At 40.0% G+C, this 21,689-nt stretch overlaps 1 protein-coding gene across 2 annotated transcripts in view; it reads left to right on the top strand.

The window, feature by feature from the left end:
* The window catches only part of NBAS (NBAS subunit of NRZ tethering complex), a 209,757-nt gene extending 188,993 nt beyond the window's left edge, over positions 1-20,764 (top strand). For both annotated transcript variants that reach the window (XM_067468668.1, XM_067468667.1), the window contains 2 exons: positions 3,548-3,676; positions 20,082-20,764. In XM_067468668.1, coding sequence (XP_067324769.1) covers positions 3,548-3,676; positions 20,082-20,357 — 405 coding nt within the window. In that variant the 3' untranslated portion in view covers positions 20,358-20,764. The remainder of the gene's footprint in view (positions 1-3,547; positions 3,677-20,081) is intronic.
* Positions 20,765-21,689: the final 925 nt, after the last annotated feature.

Here is a 21,689-nt window from a genome sequence, read left to right as displayed (position 1 = left end):
TGTATTAAAGTGTAGATATCATATAGGGAGAGAAAGAGCTATATGCCATTTCTAAAGACATTCGGAACATCCATAGAGCATCTACACCACTAATAAGTAATGCAGATGTTATGGCGTCAACTTTTGAGATTTAAGCTATGAAGCACTCAAGCCAACTCTTTCATTCTCTCCCCCCCCCCCCTTTTCACTCTTTTCTCGCTTTTTTATTTTCTAACTGGCTCCTGTGGACCATTCATATATTGCACAATTGTAGTATTGTGATTCCACTTTAATTTCTTATAGAATCCTGGGAAAACGTGGAGTATGCTGAGCCCTCCATGATACCTATTTCATTCCAGTTGCATTTACCTTATTCGAGATGTAGCTGGAGTAAGTTAAACCGTGCTGCAGTGTCATGGGATTTGGCTGTTGATATGCCATGCGTGTTTTGTAACGTCTTTGCCAAATTAATAGTCTAAATCTTTCACTGGCCAGCTGTACTCCCAAGTGCAAAGTTAATATTAGATAAATATATGAACAGGAGGATTAAAAGTACTCTATGTGATGTAGCAAAATTAAAAATGTTAAGCTTTCTATAATCTCTTTAAATGTTTCCTTTTCCTTTTTGTTTTTATTTCTGATAAACAAAAACAGCCTTACAGAGCATAGAATGAACCACTGAGCCTTGTATATTTCTACACATTTTTAAGTGTCTAGAAAGCACAATTTACTGCCTTGTGCACAGTGTTTGCAAAAAATAAATGCTGATAGCTGTTACAATGTACAACCTGGGCAAAGCAGCAGTTTTTTATAGTGCTAGTAACATTTTATATTTGCAAACCCATCAAAACTGTAAGTGAAGAAGCAGAATCGTAAGAGGCTTGGCAGAACTATAAAACCACTTTCAAAAGAACCCCAACAACAGTCTTGTTTGCAGAGACGAGGGCAAGGAGGAAAAATGGGAAAGAGTATATAGCCAGAGTACACTCGTAAATATCTAAAGAAAATGTAACTAGATCTGATTCAGAGATGTCTAAAGCAGAAGTGAGTAGTGGACTGGTGAAGGCATGCCTCCGTCTTTCCATGGCTAACAAATGAAAGGAAGCCCAATTATACAGAATCTAAATTCCCAGGGGTTATGTATGTTTTACTGTATATTGTCCCATCTCTCACAGGCTGGAAATGAGTACTGTATTGGTCTGTCTTTCAGAAATTTCTTTATTCAGGGCAGAGAACGTGTCTCCTTCTAGATGCTGTTGGACTGAAGCTTTCTGGTTGCTCGCTATTGATTCTGATGGCTAGCAATCACAAAGTCCTAGTCCACCAGAATCTGGAAAACCACATGCTCCCCACCCATGCTCTATATAAATACGAACAAATATTGTGGACTCTTGAGATCTGGTTCATGATGATTTCCTGACTCTGATTGGGAGCCTATGTAATATAGTGATTTAAAGTATTTGACCAGGACTCCAAGAGATGTGAGACCTGTCATGGAAGCCTTCTGGGCAACCTTGGACAATTCAAGTCCTTTCTGCCTTCTTAGAATACAACTCTTAAATTAGGATCTAAATTTGTGGTTTGAGGATGGAGTCTAAATCTTTATTAAAAGCACCAATGCAATCTTAGGAGGCTCTTGAGATCTGGTTCATGACTCTTAAGATCTGGTTCATGACGATTTCCTGACTCTGATTGGGAGCCTATGTAATATAGTGATTTAAAGTATTTGACCAGGACTCCGAGAGATGTGAGATCTGTCATGGAAGCCTTCTGGACAACCTTGGACAATTCAAGTCCTTTCTGCCTTCTTAGAATACAACTCTTAAATTAGGATCTAAATTTGTGGTTTGAGGATGGAGTCTAAATCTTTATTAAAAGCACCAATGCAATCTTAGGAGGCCAGCTGCCCCAGCACCACCCAAGCATTCAAAAAGACCAGAAGTGGTACCAGAGTGGATGGACTAAGCTCTTTTTGCCACTCTACTCAGAGAAGGGTGTGGTTCCTTTTTTATTAGAATTAGGATACAGTATTCACATTGACCCATGGATAAGTTGACCCAGGTTTTTTGGGTTGCATTTTGACTAAAATTTCTAGACTCACATCCGTATATACAAAGTTTTCAATAATGAAAATGAAAAAGATACACATTCTTTCCCTCATACTAACACTGAAAAATCTAAGAGAGGGTGACATTTTTTCCCCAGTGGACTTTCCTACTGAATAGAGAAAAAGTTGCATCCCTAGTGTGAAAGGAACTTAAAGCCTTGATTAACCCAACCTTTCTTACTCCAGTGCCCACTGCAAAACAAATAATACAATACTCGAGACTGAACTCTCTAGTGGCAAAAGAAATTTCAAGCAACTGGGAGAATATCTCACAAAAATATCCTGGAGACAACGCAACCACACAATTACTATTGATTTATCACAAGCCACTGGATTCCATCCCTTGATTACTCCCTGCTTTTATTTCTGTGTTTGTATGATATCTCCTCTTGCCTTAATTACACCACGGGGTTTAGTGATGAGTAATGTTGCAAAAAGCCCATATTGTCAAAAGTTAATTGTGTTCGTGTTGCTCTTTTGGGGGAGATAAGTGGTACATAGCTGTGCAGCACAACCATTGACTGGCAGGTTCCATTGGTTATTTCTAGAAGATGCTCATTATAATATCAGACCATGCTGTGAGATTTCTTTCATTTCCTTGATTTTAGTTGTATGAGAGGTAATGGGGACAAGGGGTTGCAGTATTTTCTGAGCTACACCTCCTTTTCTATCTTAGCGAGAAGCTCATAGCATTGTACATTCATTTTGAGTTTTTTATATGATATAGAATCATTGAATCATTGAGTTAGAAGAGACCTCGTAGGCCATCCAGTCCAACCCCCTACCAAGAAGCAAGAAATATGATGTATGTTGTTTGCACTGGTTTTGTCACTCATCCTTCACCCTTGCTTCAGTTTGGATGCAAAATGCTACATGAATATTTGCTTGAGGTAGGCTGTTTCCCTTTCATGTATGCAACTATGGAGCATTTTTTCTCTGTAACTGAGAACAGTGGCCATGAGAGGGGAAGATAAGCAAGCTAAGGGCCAGAGTTGGCAGCAGTACAACCTTTTCTTGTTTTAGATCAGCTGCTGTGTTCCCTATAAGGAGGAAAAGAAGACTGAGACAAGGATAGAATGCCTCGGGATATATCAACTCTTTGAGTAACTTGCTTGCAGCATCCATGTGTATGGTCCAAAGGGGTGGGGGAGACAAAATGTGCTTATAATACTGCAATATTGTCTTTCATGTCTGGTGGCTTCCTCCCTTTGTTTGCACCAAAGGGAAGTGTCTTCCTGAAGCATGTGGTTTGATCCTTCTCCAGGTGGTCTTATCTGCCGAACTGAAACATATTCCTTATACTCAGTGCTTCCTTTAAACTTTTCAAACAATTTTCACTGTAGGCTTTTGTTTGTTACAGTAAAGTTTGACTTTCATCTGGCACGCATCCTGAACCTGACCCTGAGTTGGCCCACTCCCCCTCCACAATCTGACAACAGAAGCTTTATTTTTTCTTTTCAGTGTATAAAAGACCTGTGTTTGCTGCTGCTCAACCAGTCCCTGAAGTTGCCGTCCCTGAAGCTGCTTGTGGAAAGCAGAGATCAAGATCTTCATTTCATGGCACTAGAGCAGATAACAGCTCTTTCAAAGGTATGAGGAGTTGAATTAACCATCCTTCCCCGTTTCAGGTGATAAATTAGCTCCTTTATCTTCATGTAGGAAGCCAGGCCTCTTGAGTCTGTTATCATTATTATGACTATCCTAAGTTTGTGTGTGTAATCTGCAAAGCCATAGGGCCAGGCAGTTCCTTTTCTATGCTCAAGGTGATTAAAAGTAGCAATCTTTAAAAAATATTATTAATTTGCATTATCTGTCTAAACAGTTATTTAGTCAAATAACAAAAGACCTTTTATATTGGCACCCTGCTTCACTTGATTGCTCTGCTTTATGCATTAGAGATTAATACAATATGATATAGAATCCATTCAACCTGGGAAACATTTGCCACCATTTTGACTATAGCGATTTCCTGTGTATATAATAGTAAAACTATTTGCTTGGTTAAATTACTGGTGTCTAAAGTGACAGTTCTGACATTGCAAAAGGTCATTGTTTCTCTTTTGTTAAAAAGGAGAAGGGGGGAACTAAAAAAGCCTCAAGCTTAACTTGGGGCCCTTCCTGACAGACCTTATATCCCAGGATCCCATGTTTTCTGTTTATCCCAGATTACCTGGCAGTACGGACTCATGTAATCCAGTTTAAAGGAGAAAACCTGAGATCAGATCTTGGGAAATAGGGCCTGTCTGGAAAGGCCTTTGTTGGTTTCTTACCAGGTTTAAAGAATGGTCTCTGCATTTGGCTCTTGCTGAATATTTGTCATGTTCAGGTTTTGAGGTTGAAAGTGTAGGCTTGGGATATTTGGCATTTCCCCTCCAAGAATATATTTTTTTGTTTCAAACCAGCTTCCTATTCTTCTCTACCCTCTGAGCCCCACTTCTTTTTCTATAGTCACATCATTAATTCTTAAAGCTTTTTCCATTCCAGCACCAAAATAAGTCAGAAATAGGCTGCAACACAGCAGTCTGTGCCGGATTTAGGGGATCGAGTATGCTGTATCTCATTTAAAGGAAGTTGTATCTCCTTCTCTACACATACTGTTGAGAAGTACTGCCTTTGAATGTAGGACAATGAAAGGTCTACATACCCATTGTAGGCTACTGTTTTTTTGTAATGTCCTTAACATGGGTCTCTCTAAGCAGAAATATCAGGAAAGGAAAGGAAATTAAGACCCAGTGATTGCTGCATTCATTGTAAGAACCAGGCATGGCTTTCCAACACTGCAGTAGATAAAGAGTGTTTGGTAGCACAATTGAAAAAGTATTCCCTTTTTCCTTAATATTCCCACCAGGACAGTAGAAACTTGCATATAGTTTAATTATCTGCATAACTTAAAACTATACAAAATAACTTCTCTCTCTCTTGTTTTGTTTTTCTGCTTTATTTGTTTGTTTTGTTTTGGTTTGCTTTTGTGTTTAAGTAGTGCTCTTTTGCTTGCCAAACTCAATCCCCATTTACATTAAACCGGAGATTCATAACTAGCATCTGGAAAGCCAAATCAGAGCCTATTGATTTCCATGACACGGAGCTAGCATAGCCTTAGAACCATGGCTATGCAGGAGGAAATGCAGCCCTCGCTTGCTGATCCAATGTATTATTTAGCCATTCATTGTATGATGCTGACAGCTTTATGAATGTTTACATTTAAAAGAATGATGCTTGAAAGTGCTGAGACTAGGAATTCTGCTGCATTTGTCTGCAATGAAAGAAACAGCTTCTTTCTCTGGCATCTTCAAAATGGTAGCTCACTTGTACTGGTGTTTCATAAACTGCTGCAAACTACCAATTCCATCATCCCTCCCCATTAGAAATGACTAGATTTTTTTCCCAATAATGAATATTATGTATTAATAATTGAAATAGTGTTGCCTATTTAATTGGTTTGTCTGTTGCAGTAGGATATAATGTTAGCTTTCTTTCAAGGAAAAGGATGGAGAGTTGGTGGAGATAATGGTGGTTTCAATCAGGAGGCAACATTTAAGATTTACTGTGTTTTTGTAGCTTCCAAATAATATGTTTCACTGTGCAACCAATAGTATTTTGCTAATCTCTGAGGACCCCAGCCAAAGTTGCAGATTTCAGAAAGTCTATTTGCATGTTTGTCCTGCTCTTCCATTTTTTTTAAATAGGGATTTTAATTGAGAAACCAAATATAACAAGCATTACATTAAAATAACAGGGCTTTGTCAAAATAGCAGCAATTTATTTATCTGTATCAATTAATATTTCAACATTTGCCACCTGGGATTAACTAACAATAACCTTATACATATTTTATTACTTCTACATAAATTGTATTCATCTGAGTATATGAGCTTTTTTTCATTAACTGACTGATAATAGTAGTTTTATTGTTATTCAGCTATGTATGTGATCCCCTCATAAAGCAATGGATCACAAAGATTGTTCATAGAACAGACATTACAAATAAATGAGTGCAAGGCAAAATGCCTCGCTGCAATCAGTCAAACCTTATTCATGGGAATATATTTCATAAGAAACTTGAAACACGCGAGTTGCCTAGATCTTATCCCATGTTTGTTAGGCATGAAGATTTCTGTCAGATTGAAAGCCTTGTATAGTTCATAATGCCCGTATCATATAATCTGAGGTGATCCATCCCAAAACTATGGTATAACTTATTTGATGTTTCTGAGTCAATCTCAGGTGGCTACAGAATTCCAAAACTCTGGTCTTCACATAGATGGATTGTTCTACCGATGCAAATGATTCTGTCCACGCAAAAAGAGGAGTGACTCCCCACTCAACACTCTCATGGAAATGCAGAATCATAGAATTATAGAGTTGAAAGAGACCTCGTGGGCCATTCAGTCCAACCCCATTCTTCCAAGAAGCAGGAAAATCACATTCAAAGCATCCCCAACAGATGGCCATCCAACCTCTGCTTAAAAGCTTCCAAAGAAGCCTTCACCACACTTCAGGGCAGAGAGTTCCACTGCTGAATGGCTCTTACAGTCAGGAAGTTCTTCCTAATGTTCAGGTGGAATCTCCTTTCCTGACATTTGAAGCCATTGTTCCACATCCTAAGTCTCCAGGGCAGCAGAAAACAAGCTTGCTCCCTCTTCCCTATGACTTCTGCTCACATATTTATACATATTTATAATCCAGAAGTCTATAAAATAAACTTGCATAGTTTTTTGGTGAAGAGTGCAGAAGGCTGTGATGGGAAGGGAAGAAAATGAGTAGATGTGTACTAGCATCACATTGAATTTAGATCTCTGTATATCACACATAACAATTGCAGTTATGTGACTCAGATACTTAGGTGTTAACTTAACCCCCTGTAGGGTCATACCTTTCAACAAACTGACATTGTTAAACCTGTTCTCATTTCTTTATCCATTTTAGAAGTGAATCCTGTTAGGCACATGCAACTGTTAGATGGGTGGCTCAACAGCAGAAGTACCTTATGTGCAGGGTCAGTAGGCACAGGATAAATGAGGGATGCTGTGGAGGGAAAACTAGACCTTGGCTAACATTTTATCACATAATACCTCTTACAGCCATCACCAGCTTTTATCACTTCCATAAAATGTCGTTCTACACAAAGGTTATCAAATACTTTTATTTTTATTTATTTTTGGTTTTTTGGAAATTTAAGACTGCTTTCAACTCAAGCTAACATAAAAATCATTGCTGGGAACACGGAACTTCACATAGTAGTTTATATTCATTGCTAGGATATTGTTTGACACAGCTGGTTTGTTTTCCAATCACATTTACAAATATAAAGGAGTATATCTGGAAAATGAAAATTAGGTTAGTCCTGTGGATTTCTTGTACTGATCCTACATTTATAAACTAAAATAAGAATTACGCAGTCTTCAAATATAATTGTTTTTTCTTCTATATGAAAAATGTTTTCTGAGCAAACTACTTCATGCCATTTCTCTCTTTGGGGAAATGGTGCTTGTGTCTCCCCCCTCCCCCAATGATTTGTTCATTAGCCTTCCTTTTTCTAGTCAGCGACAGATTTGTTTCTGTGTGAGCCCTTTGCATTAAATTGGTGAAGAATGTGAACATCAGTTATAGTCTCAAATATTTCACAATTTCTATGGTTCAGCTGTGCTGCAGTGGGCACTACTTGGGGCTGAGTCATAGCAACTGCAATCCTGCATGTCCTTTCTCTGGTATTTTTCTATGTTTTTGCATTCACACTCTCTATTCCTAACCAGATTTGCACCACTGGCAACTGATTTCTCAAAGAATGGGTTCAGCTGGTGCACTAGTATTAACTGTGCAAATGCCCTTCTAACCACAGCCAGGCTTGAATCTGAGCCTAGGAGTACTTTCAAGTTGGGCATTTGAGATTGCAGAGAGAGTATAAGTCAATCCAGCACAGGATAATGGATTGAGATATTCTCTCATCTGCCTTCCAACTAACTAGGAACACCTTTGTCTTCAATGTGTTTATCCTCATCCAATTCATTACTGACAGCGGACACTAGCTTAGGGCACATACAGCTTCCTTGAAATTGGATGGAAAGGAGATATAGTGTTGTCTGACATTTGTGTACTGATGACATTGAACCTTCAAACATTATGTGACCTTTCACAGCAGTTTCATGTAAATATGAAACAGAATATGGGACAGAACTGATTCACAGGATAGTAACCAAGACATCCCCCAGCACCATCTTTTGAATGCACCCACCTCATAAGAAAGAAAGGAGCCACTGTAGTAGTAGTAGTAGCAGCAGCAGCAGTAGTAGTAGTAGTAATAAAGTAGGAGCTTTATTTATACCCTGCCCCCTCTCCCCAAAAGGACTCAGGGTGGGTTAATAATAATAATAATAATAATAATAATAATAATAATAATTACAGTAAAGCAGTTTCCTTGAGCCCCTTCTCAGATAAGCGATCCAGTAGGATATTGTGGTTGCCAATACTGAAACCAGTAAGAGGCCCAGCAAAACCCTCAGGCACACATTCCCCCTATCTATTTCCTTTCTTTATCATCCACCAAGATGACCAAAAAATCTGTCTATAACTAAGTCTCTGGCCAGATTGAAATGGATCTAGAGAATCTGTTTCACCCAGAAATCCCTGGAGCTAGAAGGTCAGCACATGCTTCCCTTTGCCTGAAAAGGGGATATTGAAGATTGGTCAATATTTCTTCAGCATAGTCGGTTCCAGGGTGGAATTTTTCAAAATGGCCTCACCACAGTCTCTTTCATAAAGATAGAAACCTGTCTTGCTGCAGTAAGGCATTCACCACTCCCCTCACCCACTTGTCCAGTTTCCCTTGGACTACTCTTGGAAGCCAGGAAGGTCAGGGCACGTACACGTGGTGACTCTCACCACTCCAAGGAACCTGTCCATGTTCTTAGGTTGTACAAATTGAAATGTATTCAATAATACAAGACAAGCAGAAGCCACTGGACCTATATCAGCTGCAGCATCCATGTCAGAGCAGATGTGAACAACTTTATCAGCAAAATGCTATGCAAATTCTTAATAATGGGTTGCTGAGTGGTTAACATACTGCTCTTGTGGGGTAGAATATAAAAAGTCCCTGAAAACAGAGGTACTCCTGGTCAGTCGCAAGGCCGAACAGGGTATAGGGTTACAGCCTGTGTTGGATGGGGTCGCACTCCCCCTGAAGACGCAGGTTCGCAGCTTAGATGTGATCCTGGACTCATTGCTGAGCCTGGAACCCCAGGTTTCGGCGGTGACCAGGGGAGCATTTGCACAGTTAAAACTTGTGCGCCTGCTGTGCCCGTACCTTGGGAAGTCTGACTTGGCCACAGTAGTCCACACGCTCTGGTTACATCCCGCCTACATTTCTGCAACGCTCTCTACGTGGGGTTGCCTTTGAAGATGGCTCGGAAGCTTCAATTAGTCCAACGCTCGACAGCCATGATTCTAACAGGAGCGGAATGCAGGGAGCATACAACCCCCCTGTTGTGCCAACTCCACTGGCTACCGATTTGCTACCGGGCTCGATTCAAAGTGCTGGCGTTGACCTTTAAAGCCCTAAACGGTTCCGGCCCAAGCTACCTATCCAACCGCATCTCGGCCTATGAACCCACCAGGACTTTGAGATCTTCCGGGGAGGCCCTGCTCTCGCTCCCGCCAGCTTCACAAGCACGGCTGGCGGGGACGAGAGATAGGGCCTTCTCGGTGGTGGCTCCCTGGCTGTGGAACGCCCTTCCTACAGACATTAGATTAGCACCATCCCTAATGGTATTCCGCAAAAAAGTAAAGACCTGGTTATTTGCGCAGGCGTTCGAATAATTAGTGCAATGATTGGTGATGACATAGGAATGGAACAATGGATGACGAATCTGGATCGTGTTTTTAGTAATGAGACGCTAGTGAATGGTTATTATAGTAATTGTGTATTAACTGTGTATTAGATTAGGTCGTTAACTGTTTTTATATGAGTGCATTGAATTTTTGCTGTTTTTTGTGTGTTGTGAACCGTGGCGAGTTGCCTCCGGGCTGAGAACTGCGGTATAGAAGCAAAGTAAATAAATAAATCAATAAATAACTGAAAGTAGCAATTGTAATAGTGAAGGATTCCTTCACTACCACCACCATGGCATAGGCTTTCTAATGAACTCTAGCCCAAGTTCAGTTGCTCTGAGCCTTCTATCATTGTCACTTCAGTCTCCATCCACTGGTTTCGTCTCTGCCGAGCCCTTAGTGAACAAAGGTGCTCACTTGTCTTCACTTCTTAGGAGGGAATGCTTCAGAGTCATCATGATCATCTCCTTGCCATTTCCCTGTTTCAGAGACCACCCAAGACTTTGCCAGGGTTACCTGCTAAGGAAACAGGAAAGTTCCTCACAGCCACAAGGAATCTATCTGGATCCATAAGATCTTAGGGCAGACCATATTAATCCCTGTAGAGTCTCTGAGTTACGGTCAGTCTAGACTTTACTTGACAATGTTCTGTCAGATATTGAAGTCTGCCAGTGTAACTAGCCAAAGAGACTCCAATACAATGCCTAGACCAACTCTCAAAAGAGACATAGCCGAGTAGTGAGGTGATTGGTACATCTACATGATCCGTATATTTCCCAGCCACCTACCATTAAAAATACACATAAAAACCAGGTGTACTGTGAGATGTGGAACCTGGGGGGAGAGATGAAAAACCAGTAAACCATTGATACTGCACCTCCCCAACCTAGGCCTCACCTACTACTGTACAGAGAACTCAGGTGGACAAAAACTGGGAGAAATTACGCTCCCCACCTTTCATCCCTTCCCCCTCAGCTTCATCCAAGTAGAACTCCATAATGCAAACCAGGTCAGCATGCTCATCAAGGACCTCAAGCTCATCCAAGATCAGATCCTGGATCATTTTTTCCCATTTATCGCAGCCACTACCATAGCTAAAAGCATTTTTATATATCCTAAACTACTTTCTCCATACTGTGTGAGTGCAACTAATGCTAATCACTTATCCTTCACATTTCATTTTTGCATAACTGCTAATTTTCTCTGTAATATACCAAATATGCAAATTGGATGACTTTCTTAATCATTCTGTACAACAGGATAAGCTCTACACATCTGAAGGTATTTTCCTTTGCATGCAGCCATCCGATTTGTGGACGTTCTGTGGGTGTTCAGTGAGAAAAACACAAGGTTAAGTTATGCTTATTTAAGCTATAGCCTGGTTCAAATGCTAAAGTTATGACTCAGTTTAGCACTTCAGCCTTGCATACTACCCCTCTCCATTCAACATTGAGGAAAAAATCAGAACAATAGCACTTTAGACAGGACACAGATGTTTATTTCATCAGATCTCTTAACTGTAGTGAATCATAACTACAATTAGAAGAAGAGTTTACCATTGTAGGGCGTTTCATTTCATGTGTGTGTGTGGGGGGGGGGGGGGGGGAGGGATGTTGGGAATATCCAGCAAAACAGATTACTAGGGATGATTTGAAACACAAGTGAGAAGCTCCCAAACTCCTCCTTATAGCTTGTCTTGGAGAAAGGAAGCCTATGAATCCACCACTCGTCACATACCATTCTTGTAATTCTAAGCTATAGGTCAGCACTACATCCAGGCAAGTTCCATATGGAAAAGGCACAATTCGCTGTTACACTCAACATATTATATGTTCAGTGGCTTAGAAGTGGAACAAGCACAACCTATGGACAGAAAATACTTTTTCTATCCACATCTCCCATCCTTATTTGTGGACTGTTCCTAGATGGATTTTCACCTGAACTGGCACAATAGTTAATGACATTATTAGGAGCATAGACTGCATACCTTTTATGTGCTAATGTGTAAAAGTAATGTTACGCAGCTGAGCTCTTAATACAAGGACAGCCCTTGAACAACTGAACAATGGGTTTGAAAACTAATTTAAAGCAATCCTCTGCTTTCATTGTCTAACTGGATTATTCTTTTTTCCAGCTCATTATGCTAATAACCATTTGCTTTGATAAATCTATACAATCATATCTAAGATGAATATACCTTCCTGCTGGAAAACTTAAAATGTTTTTAGCATAATTGCTTAAGACCTTTACCACACAGGTAAAAGAAGGTCTTGTGTTTATTAATGTTCTAATACAATTTCTCTATTAAGAGCTTTAATATCTTGAGAGATGCACTAAAGATTTGAGCTCTCTTCGGCATTCCATTCTGCCTGATTTCTGTTGCTGCATTTCTTTGTTTCTTCTTAAAGGATTATTTTCCTTAGGAGGGGGTTGATGGAATAAGAGTCACGCCATTCAGTGCATTCACCGCAGGAGACCGACCTGGCTCTGCCTGCTGGGCGCCTTTCAGGTTCCCCTGCCAACAGGTAGAAAGAAATATGGAGATGATTGCAGTCTCTCTCTCCCTCTCACGCGTACACTAAACAGCTGCAGTCTCTTACTGTTTAATTCTTTTCTTTGTGGTTAATTTTTACCAGAGCTTGCAGTAGTCTCACTTGTGAAAAAAACCCCACAGCTGTCAGAATTCTGCAACTGGTGTGGAGACTTTCTAAGCTCTCATTTCACTCTAGGAATGGTAAAGGGGAGGAAAAGAAATGATGAGTGAATAAGGCAAGTGGGGGCAACTGCAACTGCAGTTCTTTGGTCCCACACCACTGGCTATTTTATTTAGGACTTGTAGAGCACAAGCATCTGGAGAGTCATAGTAGCCCACCCCAGAACAAAGAGACTAGCAGAGCTGAACAAGGAACTCTATGGCTTTTCCTTTTCTTTGCATATTGACATGAGCTTCTCCAGCTGTCTCTGTCTTGTGGTGAGGGCTTTGTGAATTATCAGGCAGTAGAACTGGGCTGTGACTCACATAATGTGTGCTAGTTAAATCCTGATTTTTAAGTGTAGAAGCATTAATCCAGCTTGGCTCACTTTTCGCTTTATGCTTCTCACTAGAAATATTACCATCGCTTCATGAATTGTCTAGGATTTCTTGCTTGATTGGGTTTCAATATATTTTCTTAAATTCGGGGTGCAGGTACCTGCATGGTATAGTGGTTTGAACATGGAACTATGATTCTGGAGAACAGAATTCAAGAATCCCACCACTCCCGCAAACGTGGTTGGTAGGGACGAGAGGCAGGGCCTTCTCGGCAGTGGCCCCCCGTCTGTGGAACTATCTCCCTAAGGATATCAGGTTGGCTACCTCCTTCCTGTCCTTCAGAAAACAATTGAAGACCTGGCTCTGGGGTCAGGCATTTGACTAGAGCAGGAGTCCTCAAACTAAGGCCCGGGGCCCAGATACGGCCCTCCAAGGGCATTTACCCGGCCCTCGCTCAGGGTCAACCTAAGTCTGAAATGACTTGAAAGCTCACAACAACAACAACAACCCTATCTCATCAGCCAAAAGCAGGCCCATACTTCCCATTAAAATACTAATTAGTTTATATTTGTTAAAATTGTTCTTCATTTTAATAATTGCATTGTATTTAAGTGTTTTTTGCACTATAAATAAGATATGTGCAGTGTTCACAGGGATTCATTCATGGTTTTTGTTTTTTTTCAAATTATAATCCGGCCCCCCCAACAGTTTGAGGGACTGAGACCTGGCCCTCTGTTTTAAAAGTTTGTGGACCCCTGGACTAGAGGATAGTGGCAATATGGAAAGGAATTTTTGAATGTTTATGACATTGGATTCTCCCGGCTTGATTTTTGGCTTTACTGGCATGTTAATGTATTCTTAAATGAATGCATTGACGATTTTGTATAATGTTTTTAAAATGATTTTAAAATGTTTAATTATAATTTTATAGTGTAGATGTTGTTAGCATCATTTGATGCTTATGTGAGGCCACCCTGAGTCCCCTTATGGGGAGAAGGGCGGGGTAGAAATGTACGAAATAAATAATAATAAATAAGTCCCCACTTGAGCATGGCAACCCATGCCCGAATGGGGATTTGAATCAGCTTCAGATAAAGTCAAAGGCAAGGCCCCTCTGAACAAAGAAAATCATGTGATAGGTTCACCTTTGTGTTGCCATAAGTCAGGAATGACTTGATGGCACACAACAAGAGCAAACACTAGATTAGCATTTCTGAAGAAAACTCTGCCATCTTGACATTTCCTGCCTTACTTGCATATCTTTGCTTGAAGGAACATTGATGAATGCAGAGATGTTATCTTGATAACAAAAAGTCTGAATAAAAAGAAGACCTGGAGGCAGGGGGCGAGGAGGAAGGCAGTCACCATGTAGGAATTATGTGTTGTGAAGGAAGGGGAATGGTGAGATATTCTTCAGGTTTGGAAGTACAGTTTCATTTACACAATAGTTTTTTTAAGAAAAAACTTTTGCAGTAATCTGTAGTTTGGTTCAGATGTATGACAAGATTAAAACGGAAGAATCTAGTGTTCTTCATAGGACTGGATATGCCTTCTTCTATGCTTCTTTCCAAGTAATCCATGGAAGAGAAACTTCACTGAATGTTTACACCTAATTTTTGCCCTTGGGACCCTTGGAAGAACTGAATAGGTTATCAAAAACATCAAAAATAAAACAAGACTGTGTTCGAGAGTTCACTTCTGATTCAGAAAAACAAGGGATTCTTTTTATGTTAGGCCATAAGGGGAAAGGTGAATTACCATTCCGGGAAGCGTCTAGAGGAGACAGTACACATTTTTTCCTTAGGAAAAAAGTGAGTGGATTGGGGCATGCTGAGAAGAATCACACTATCCTAGGAACTGTTAAAGCAAAATTACTCCCTGTTCCCTAGATTTGTAATTACATTCAACAGTCACTAGCCATATTTAATATTATAAGGATTTAATTAGAGTACTCAGAGTGTGATGAGATGCGTAACTATTTTCATTTTAATTTGGGGTGATGATTATCAGACATAATTCCAAACATGGGTAGACAGGAGCAGAAGGTATATGCACAATCACTCAGCCTAAAGGTTTTATTACCAGTTTCCGTTGTACTTCAATAACCAACACTGGTGTAATGGTAGAATTAGGTCTTAGCACGTAATTGTCCATTAGCACACATCAGAAGAAAATGATTCACTGCGCCCAAAAGCCCTTTCAGGTATGATGCAAGCTGTTATTAGATCCATCTTTCACTTTCTCAATCACCTTAAACCCATATTTTCTGTAAAGCTTCTGCCTTTACCCTAGCCTATATGGCCTAAGGGCTAATCAATAAAATTACTACTAAAATTACTAGTATCCTACTAACATTACTACTTTCCTATAGCAATTATTAACTTTGCTGCATTAAAGACGAAGATGTTATTTGAGGCCACCTATATTGTTTACAACATCATGATAAGTGTACCATGTCCAAGAACAATTGATGGCTTATTAACAAAGGCTTCCAGATATATTCCACACTTCAAAATGAACCCTAATATGTCATTTTACTAAATTTCTTTTAATTTTTCTTCAGTTGTCTCTGCATAACCCAGGCGGGGATGACAATTGTGTGACCATGCAAACCTTTTGTGGGGTTCTTGGATTGTCTCTATTCTCCCCCCCCCCCCCATTTCCGGGGTGGGAGGAATTAATTTAAAAATAGAAAAATGAGCCTTTGGAGTCCTCCATTAATCACAATTTACATACATTTTACATTACATTAATCATACATAGGCAGAGTCACCTACACAAATCTTTCATAGACTTGAAACAGAAGTTACCAAAACATCATTCTGGGTTTGGCAAATGACTTGGGATAGCCTTCAGCAATCCACATGGAACATGACATGGCACATCCCTGTGTCTTGTTGCCCACCCTGGAACTAGATGGTTATCGCTGCTGCAACACATCCATTCTAAATCATTTCACCACCCTCCAGAATTAGTTGGAATCATCCTTGCCATCCATTACTCAAATATAGAAGTAGAGTTTAACAACTTCTCCTCCTTTCTTATCTCCTTTTGAATCTATAAGTTAAAGCTGGTTCAGTAAACTATATTGCACCCTGAGATTTCTTGCTAGTCATCTTAAGAGGGCCACTTGAACTCCAGGCATTTACTTGTTACTTTTCCAGGGACAGCATTGATTCACCGACTGGGAGCCTGTTACAGTTCAAGCGAGGGTCAGCTTTACTTTCCTAAATGCTCAAAACCTGCACTCCCAGCTGACTTAGCATTGCTTATGCATTTCCCTCACCTCATCTATTAATGAATCGTATATACCTATTTATATATACCAGTACTACCTGCAGCCATAGGGTTAAATGTGGGTTTGAACTTTCAAGGTCCTGCCCAAGAAGCAGAATTAGAGGACTGTCCACATTGCAGACTGACTGAGAGTCATAGCTTCATCCTGTTCAGTTGTGCTGATGAATTATCCAGCAGTGTTTCTCAAACTGTGGGTCCCCAGATAGTTTGGCCTACAACTCCCAGAAATCCCAGCCAGTTCACCAGCTGTTAATATTTCTGGGAGTTGAAGGCCAAAACATCTGGGGACCCACAGGTTGAGAACCATTGCTCTAGTAGAACTACACATGTCCAGCACAGACTGATAATCAAACAACAAACCACAAGATGTCTTTGCGGGATATCAAATTATACAGTGCAGATACACCTATGGGTCTCTTTAAAGTGCAGACTATTCCTTTACTAGTAGTCCATTAGGAATGGGTGAAGAAGAAGAATATTTCAGATTGGGGAGAGAAGGAATGGATTTGCTTGGTTATTAAATGGTGTATTCAGCCCTGCCAAACTTCTGGAATTCAGTCCATGACTAAAAGAAATGGCTGCCATCTGTGTTTATACTTTGTGATTGGACAAACCATTGTTCTAAACAGAGTCATTTTCGCTGTTGAGTCACTGTGAGCTGGTGAAGCCTTTTTATGTACTATAGTAGGCATGGACATTTTGGCTACTTTTTCATGAATTATTCATCTTGCTATCGCAGTCATCAGAGTATAGACTGCTGCCACGTGCTGAGAAGTGGCAATATATTATCTCCCCTCCCACCCCAAATGACATCAATATACTAGGTGAACAGCCATTCATCTTATTAACCGCAGTCATATAATTAGCACTGAAGGTTTTCTACAGTGCTTACAGTGTGGGTTGGCTTTTATGTATTTTCTTAATGGCCTATTTATTAGTTTTCATCTGGAGGTTGAATGTGTGGAGTGTTTTGTGCTTTTAAAACAGCATGGCATTCCATCAGAGTGCCTTGTGAAATGAGCTGGCACTTATGTAAGATATAGAGAATATACATTTCAGCACATGTCCAGTTTGCCATATTAGTAAATTCTGGTTAAATCCTAGCAACAGGAACAAGGGCTGTAAATTGCATATCATGAAAACATACTGTAGTTATAGTCATAGCAGCGGTCTCTGAGTGAATTCAGTTTGGCCTTTCTGGCTAATCTTGAGGGGGCAATAAATTGTGCATTGCAGCCTAATGAACAGAAACGTATGGGTTTGAACTTCATTGCCTCCTGGGAGAATGCGATTCCGAGTATTAATATGGGCTCGATGACTGGTAAATGTGCATAAACATCCAAAGCTATGAACATTCATGCTGAGCATGTGCACAAATGTTCAGTGAAGGTTTTGAACACATATTTGTCATTATCTTGATTAATGAAGAGACTGTGACATAGGTTGTGCTTTCCTAAACAATATTTATCCTGTTAGATCTATAGATGTAATTCTTAGCTAGTTTCATTATCAAAGGTAGCCATGATTTATTTTAGTAATTTTCTTCCTGCTGTGAGAAAGCCTCTGAAAAACTACACAAATCTTTATGGCCATTTGTAGTTCAAAACACATTATGTGCAAAATTTAGCTATAGTATTTTTATGCAGAAAATATTTTTACACACAAATCTGATTACAATGCTGTTTCATAACCGTAAAATGCTGTAGTTTGGGATTTCCTCTCTGCAAAATTTACGCTTTATTTGTACAGCAAGCAGTGTGTTCTGTACAGACAAATCATTTTTTTCCGCACAGAAAAATCATTTTCTGAGTATTTTCTATGCAGATGCCATTTGATACACAAAACTAATATATGTGAACCATATGTGAATTTTGTAGTGTAAGTCCCAAGCTGCAAAGATTCTCATTGATCCAGAATTCTCCTCATCATGATTTCCCAACACTCAAGATAGATGTTTTTGACTTTTAAAAAAATAAAATATTCTTCCCACCTGAAACTGCATTCAGTAAGTGTAAGGGCTGTGTTCATTCACAGAAGGGACTGAAGGCAAGTAAAAGGTGCTACTGAAAGAAAGATGATGGTAGCGAATTTTATCAAATTCCCCAACCAAAGGCAGTTACAAAAACATCTCTCACTTCTTGAGGTTTCTTCAGGGCAGATTTCAAAAAAACATGTTGTGGGACTAATATAACTTCCTCATATGTTCAGTGAGTAAAGTTCAACCCATGAAAACTGTGGCTCTGATTTGTAGCCTCCACATGAATTTCATGCATTGTCTTCAATAAAAAAAAGTTCATGCCACCTAACTGACCTATATCACCAATTGAAACTCTGCAAATTACTGTATATACGCAAGTATAAGCCTAGTTTTTCAGCCTTTTTTAAGGCTGAAAAAGCCCCCCTCGTCTTATACGCAAGTGAGAGTCCTGGTGGGAGGGCATGGGACTGAAAGAAGGGCTCACACAATCCCACCAGGACCCTCACACAATCCCACCAGAACCCCCACCTCTCCGCATATAAACCCAGCTGGGTTGCTGTGCCGAGAGAGGAGAGGCTGTGCACCTTCCTCTCCTCAGTCCTTCCCACTTCCTTCTTTCCCACCTCAGTTTTTCCCCACTTTTCCAGCACCCCTTTCCCACCCCAGTCTTCCATTTTTCTAGTTTCCCCCTTCCTACTCTAGTCTTTACTAGCCCCAGTACTTCTCTCCCACTTTTCTAACTCACTTTCCATCCCAGTCTTTCCCAGATTCCAGCCTCTTTCCCAATTCACTTGCCCCCTTTCCCACTGCAGTTTCCCACTTTCCCAGCCCCTCCTTCTCATCCCAGCCTTTTCCACTTTCCCACCTCAATTTTTCTCACTTACCCACTTGTCCCCTTCCCATTCCAAACTTCCACCTTTCCAGCCCCCCCCCCCTTTTGCAATCTTCCTTTCCCCTTCCCAATCTTTTCCAGCTGTCCCTCTTTCCCACGCCAATTTCCCCAGCTTTTCCAAATTCCCCCTTCACACTCTAGACTGGGGACTTTCCCACTTTTCCAGCCTCCCTTTCCATCCCAACCTTTCCCAGTTTTGAGCTCCCCTTTCACACATCAGTCATTCTCCCTTCCCCAGTTGCCCCCTACCCACTCCAATCTGTCCTACTTTTCCATCTACCCCCTTTCCACCTCATTTCCCCACTTTTCAACCACTCCTTCCCATTTATTTTTGAAATGTACCAGTAGCTGCTGCATTTCCTACCCTCGGCTTATACTCAAGTCAATAAGTTTTCCCAGGTTTCCACGTTGTTCTCATTCTAGTGGTGTCTTTTAACTTAATATGCAGAAATACCATTACAACATTTTCTGAGAAGACATGGCCCATTTTAATCTGCGCCTTTTTTTCAGTTAGCTCAAATGCCCTAAAGGAAAAAAGTTAATGCAACCTATCCTTTACATGTTTTTGTTTTTTAATAAACAGTGGGGCAAACATTGGGTGGTTTTGCCCCCTCAGCTAGTTCAACCAAAATGAATGCATTGCATCATATTGAAACATATATCTAATGTGATACTAGTTTTGTATATGGGTCACTATGTATTTAACTGAAAATGACATAAGAGATTCTTCTAACTTTATCAGAAAACACAATTATTTAATAAGTTGCAATGTGATTTGTACAACGCTTCCTATTATTTTTATTAAGAACAGACTATAAGTCTATAGCAAAATTAAAATTGCACCGGGCATTGATCATGATGATGATAGCTGTTTGCATGTTTTTATCTCTATGTATTATTTAAATAGATACTTATTATTATAATACAGCCATATAAAATATTCATAGTATTACATTATTCACCTCTGTAGGTTGATGACTCCAACTGTGACTCTGAACTCCTTTCCTTGCTTCTGGATGAGAAATTGATGGTGAAGTGCATATCCACCGTTTATTATCCACACCTGGTTAACCATTTGCTGGTCAAGCAAGAGGAGGGACGTTGGAACATTGAAGAAATAGCCAAACAATTGCAAGAATCTGGCTTCATGGCAGAGGCGGGTTCACTCCTGATGGCTTGTAAAGGCACCCATCCTGCACTCCAGACCTTTAGTGCTGCTCTCCATGCTGTTAAGCACTGGATTTAAATGACAAAAAAGTTGCTTTCCTGGAAGTCTGAACTATATAATCCATATGCATCAACCTAATCACAGTCGCTTAGCGCTGCCTAATACCCCAACAATAAGCACACTAAAATATTTCCTTATAGTGCCTCCCCATCATATCTGTAACTCTTGCCAGAAGGAAACGTTCAGTGTAACCCATGAATGATGTTCTGATAAAGAAATACTTTGCAGATCGTGTCATAATAAATGAACAATGATGAAATTCGATACCTTCAGAGGTTCTGAAGGCTTAAAGTATCACTTCAAATAGAAATGCCTGAGAATGCATTTAAAGATTTGTAATAGTTTCAAAGTCAGACTAATTTGAAGTTACTTTGTCAGTTTAAATCCTATGCTTCAATTAATTAAAGTCTTTCCATGAAACCCAACTAGAGTTTTTGTTTTGTGGCTACCCCCCATTCCCCAGCCCCCATGATTGCTCTGTACTTGTACTTGCAAAGCATTTAACTGAACCATTCCAGCTTTCTTTGGAGAGAAATATATTCCTTGATTTTCTGTGGGAGACTTTTTTTTTCGTGTCAGGAGCCACTTGAGAAACTGCAAGTTACTTCTTTTGTGAGAAAATTGGCCATCTTCATGGACGTTGCCCAGGGGACACCCAGATATTTTACCATCCTGTGAGAGGTTTCTCTCCTGTCCCTGCATGAGAAACTGGAGCTGACAGATGGGAGTTCACACTGCTCCTTGGATTCAAACCGCTGACCTTTCAGTCAACAGTCCTGCCGGCACAAGGTTTTAACCCATTGAACCCTCAGGGGCTCCTTTGTGGGAGTAATTGTGTGTCTATTTTTGTTGATAGGTGAAAAGGAAAACACCCCTTCTACCTACCTCTTCATATTATCCCCATACACAACCCAGTACCAATACTGTTAAACTTTTAAGGTAAAACTAGTTGAATGCTGAGAGAAAGTGAGGCCATGGACTTTCCATGCACATGTCATATAGCAAAGTGCTTGCATGCACTCTTAAATAATTTTACTACTCTAACCACAAAACTGAGGGTTGATCATCAAGGTTGGCTGTTCTGAAATAAGATCATTCCTGGACCAAGTCTAACATTTGTTTCCAGAAGTCAAAACTGCTAAACACAATTTCCTCACAGGAAGCACTTTTTTCTGCATTGCCTCTCAGACCAAAGGCTCCCTAGACAATGAGCAAATAAAAGTAAATTAATACAAAACAAGGATTAAAATATTTTAATAATACATCAAAATGTGTTTTAAAAACTTCTAAAACCAGTTTTAAAACTTTGTGAGTGTGATGTTTAAAAAGCTGTTGTGAAAGTTTTCCCAG

The sequence above is a fragment of the Anolis sagrei genome, chromosome 1 (genome assembly GCF_037176765.1).
Source record: "Anolis sagrei isolate rAnoSag1 chromosome 1, rAnoSag1.mat, whole genome shotgun sequence".
Lineage (NCBI taxonomy): Eukaryota > Metazoa > Chordata > Lepidosauria > Squamata > Dactyloidae > Anolis > Anolis sagrei.
Note: the sequence above shows the minus strand (reverse complement) of the source record. Positions and strands in the feature narration are given on the sequence as shown.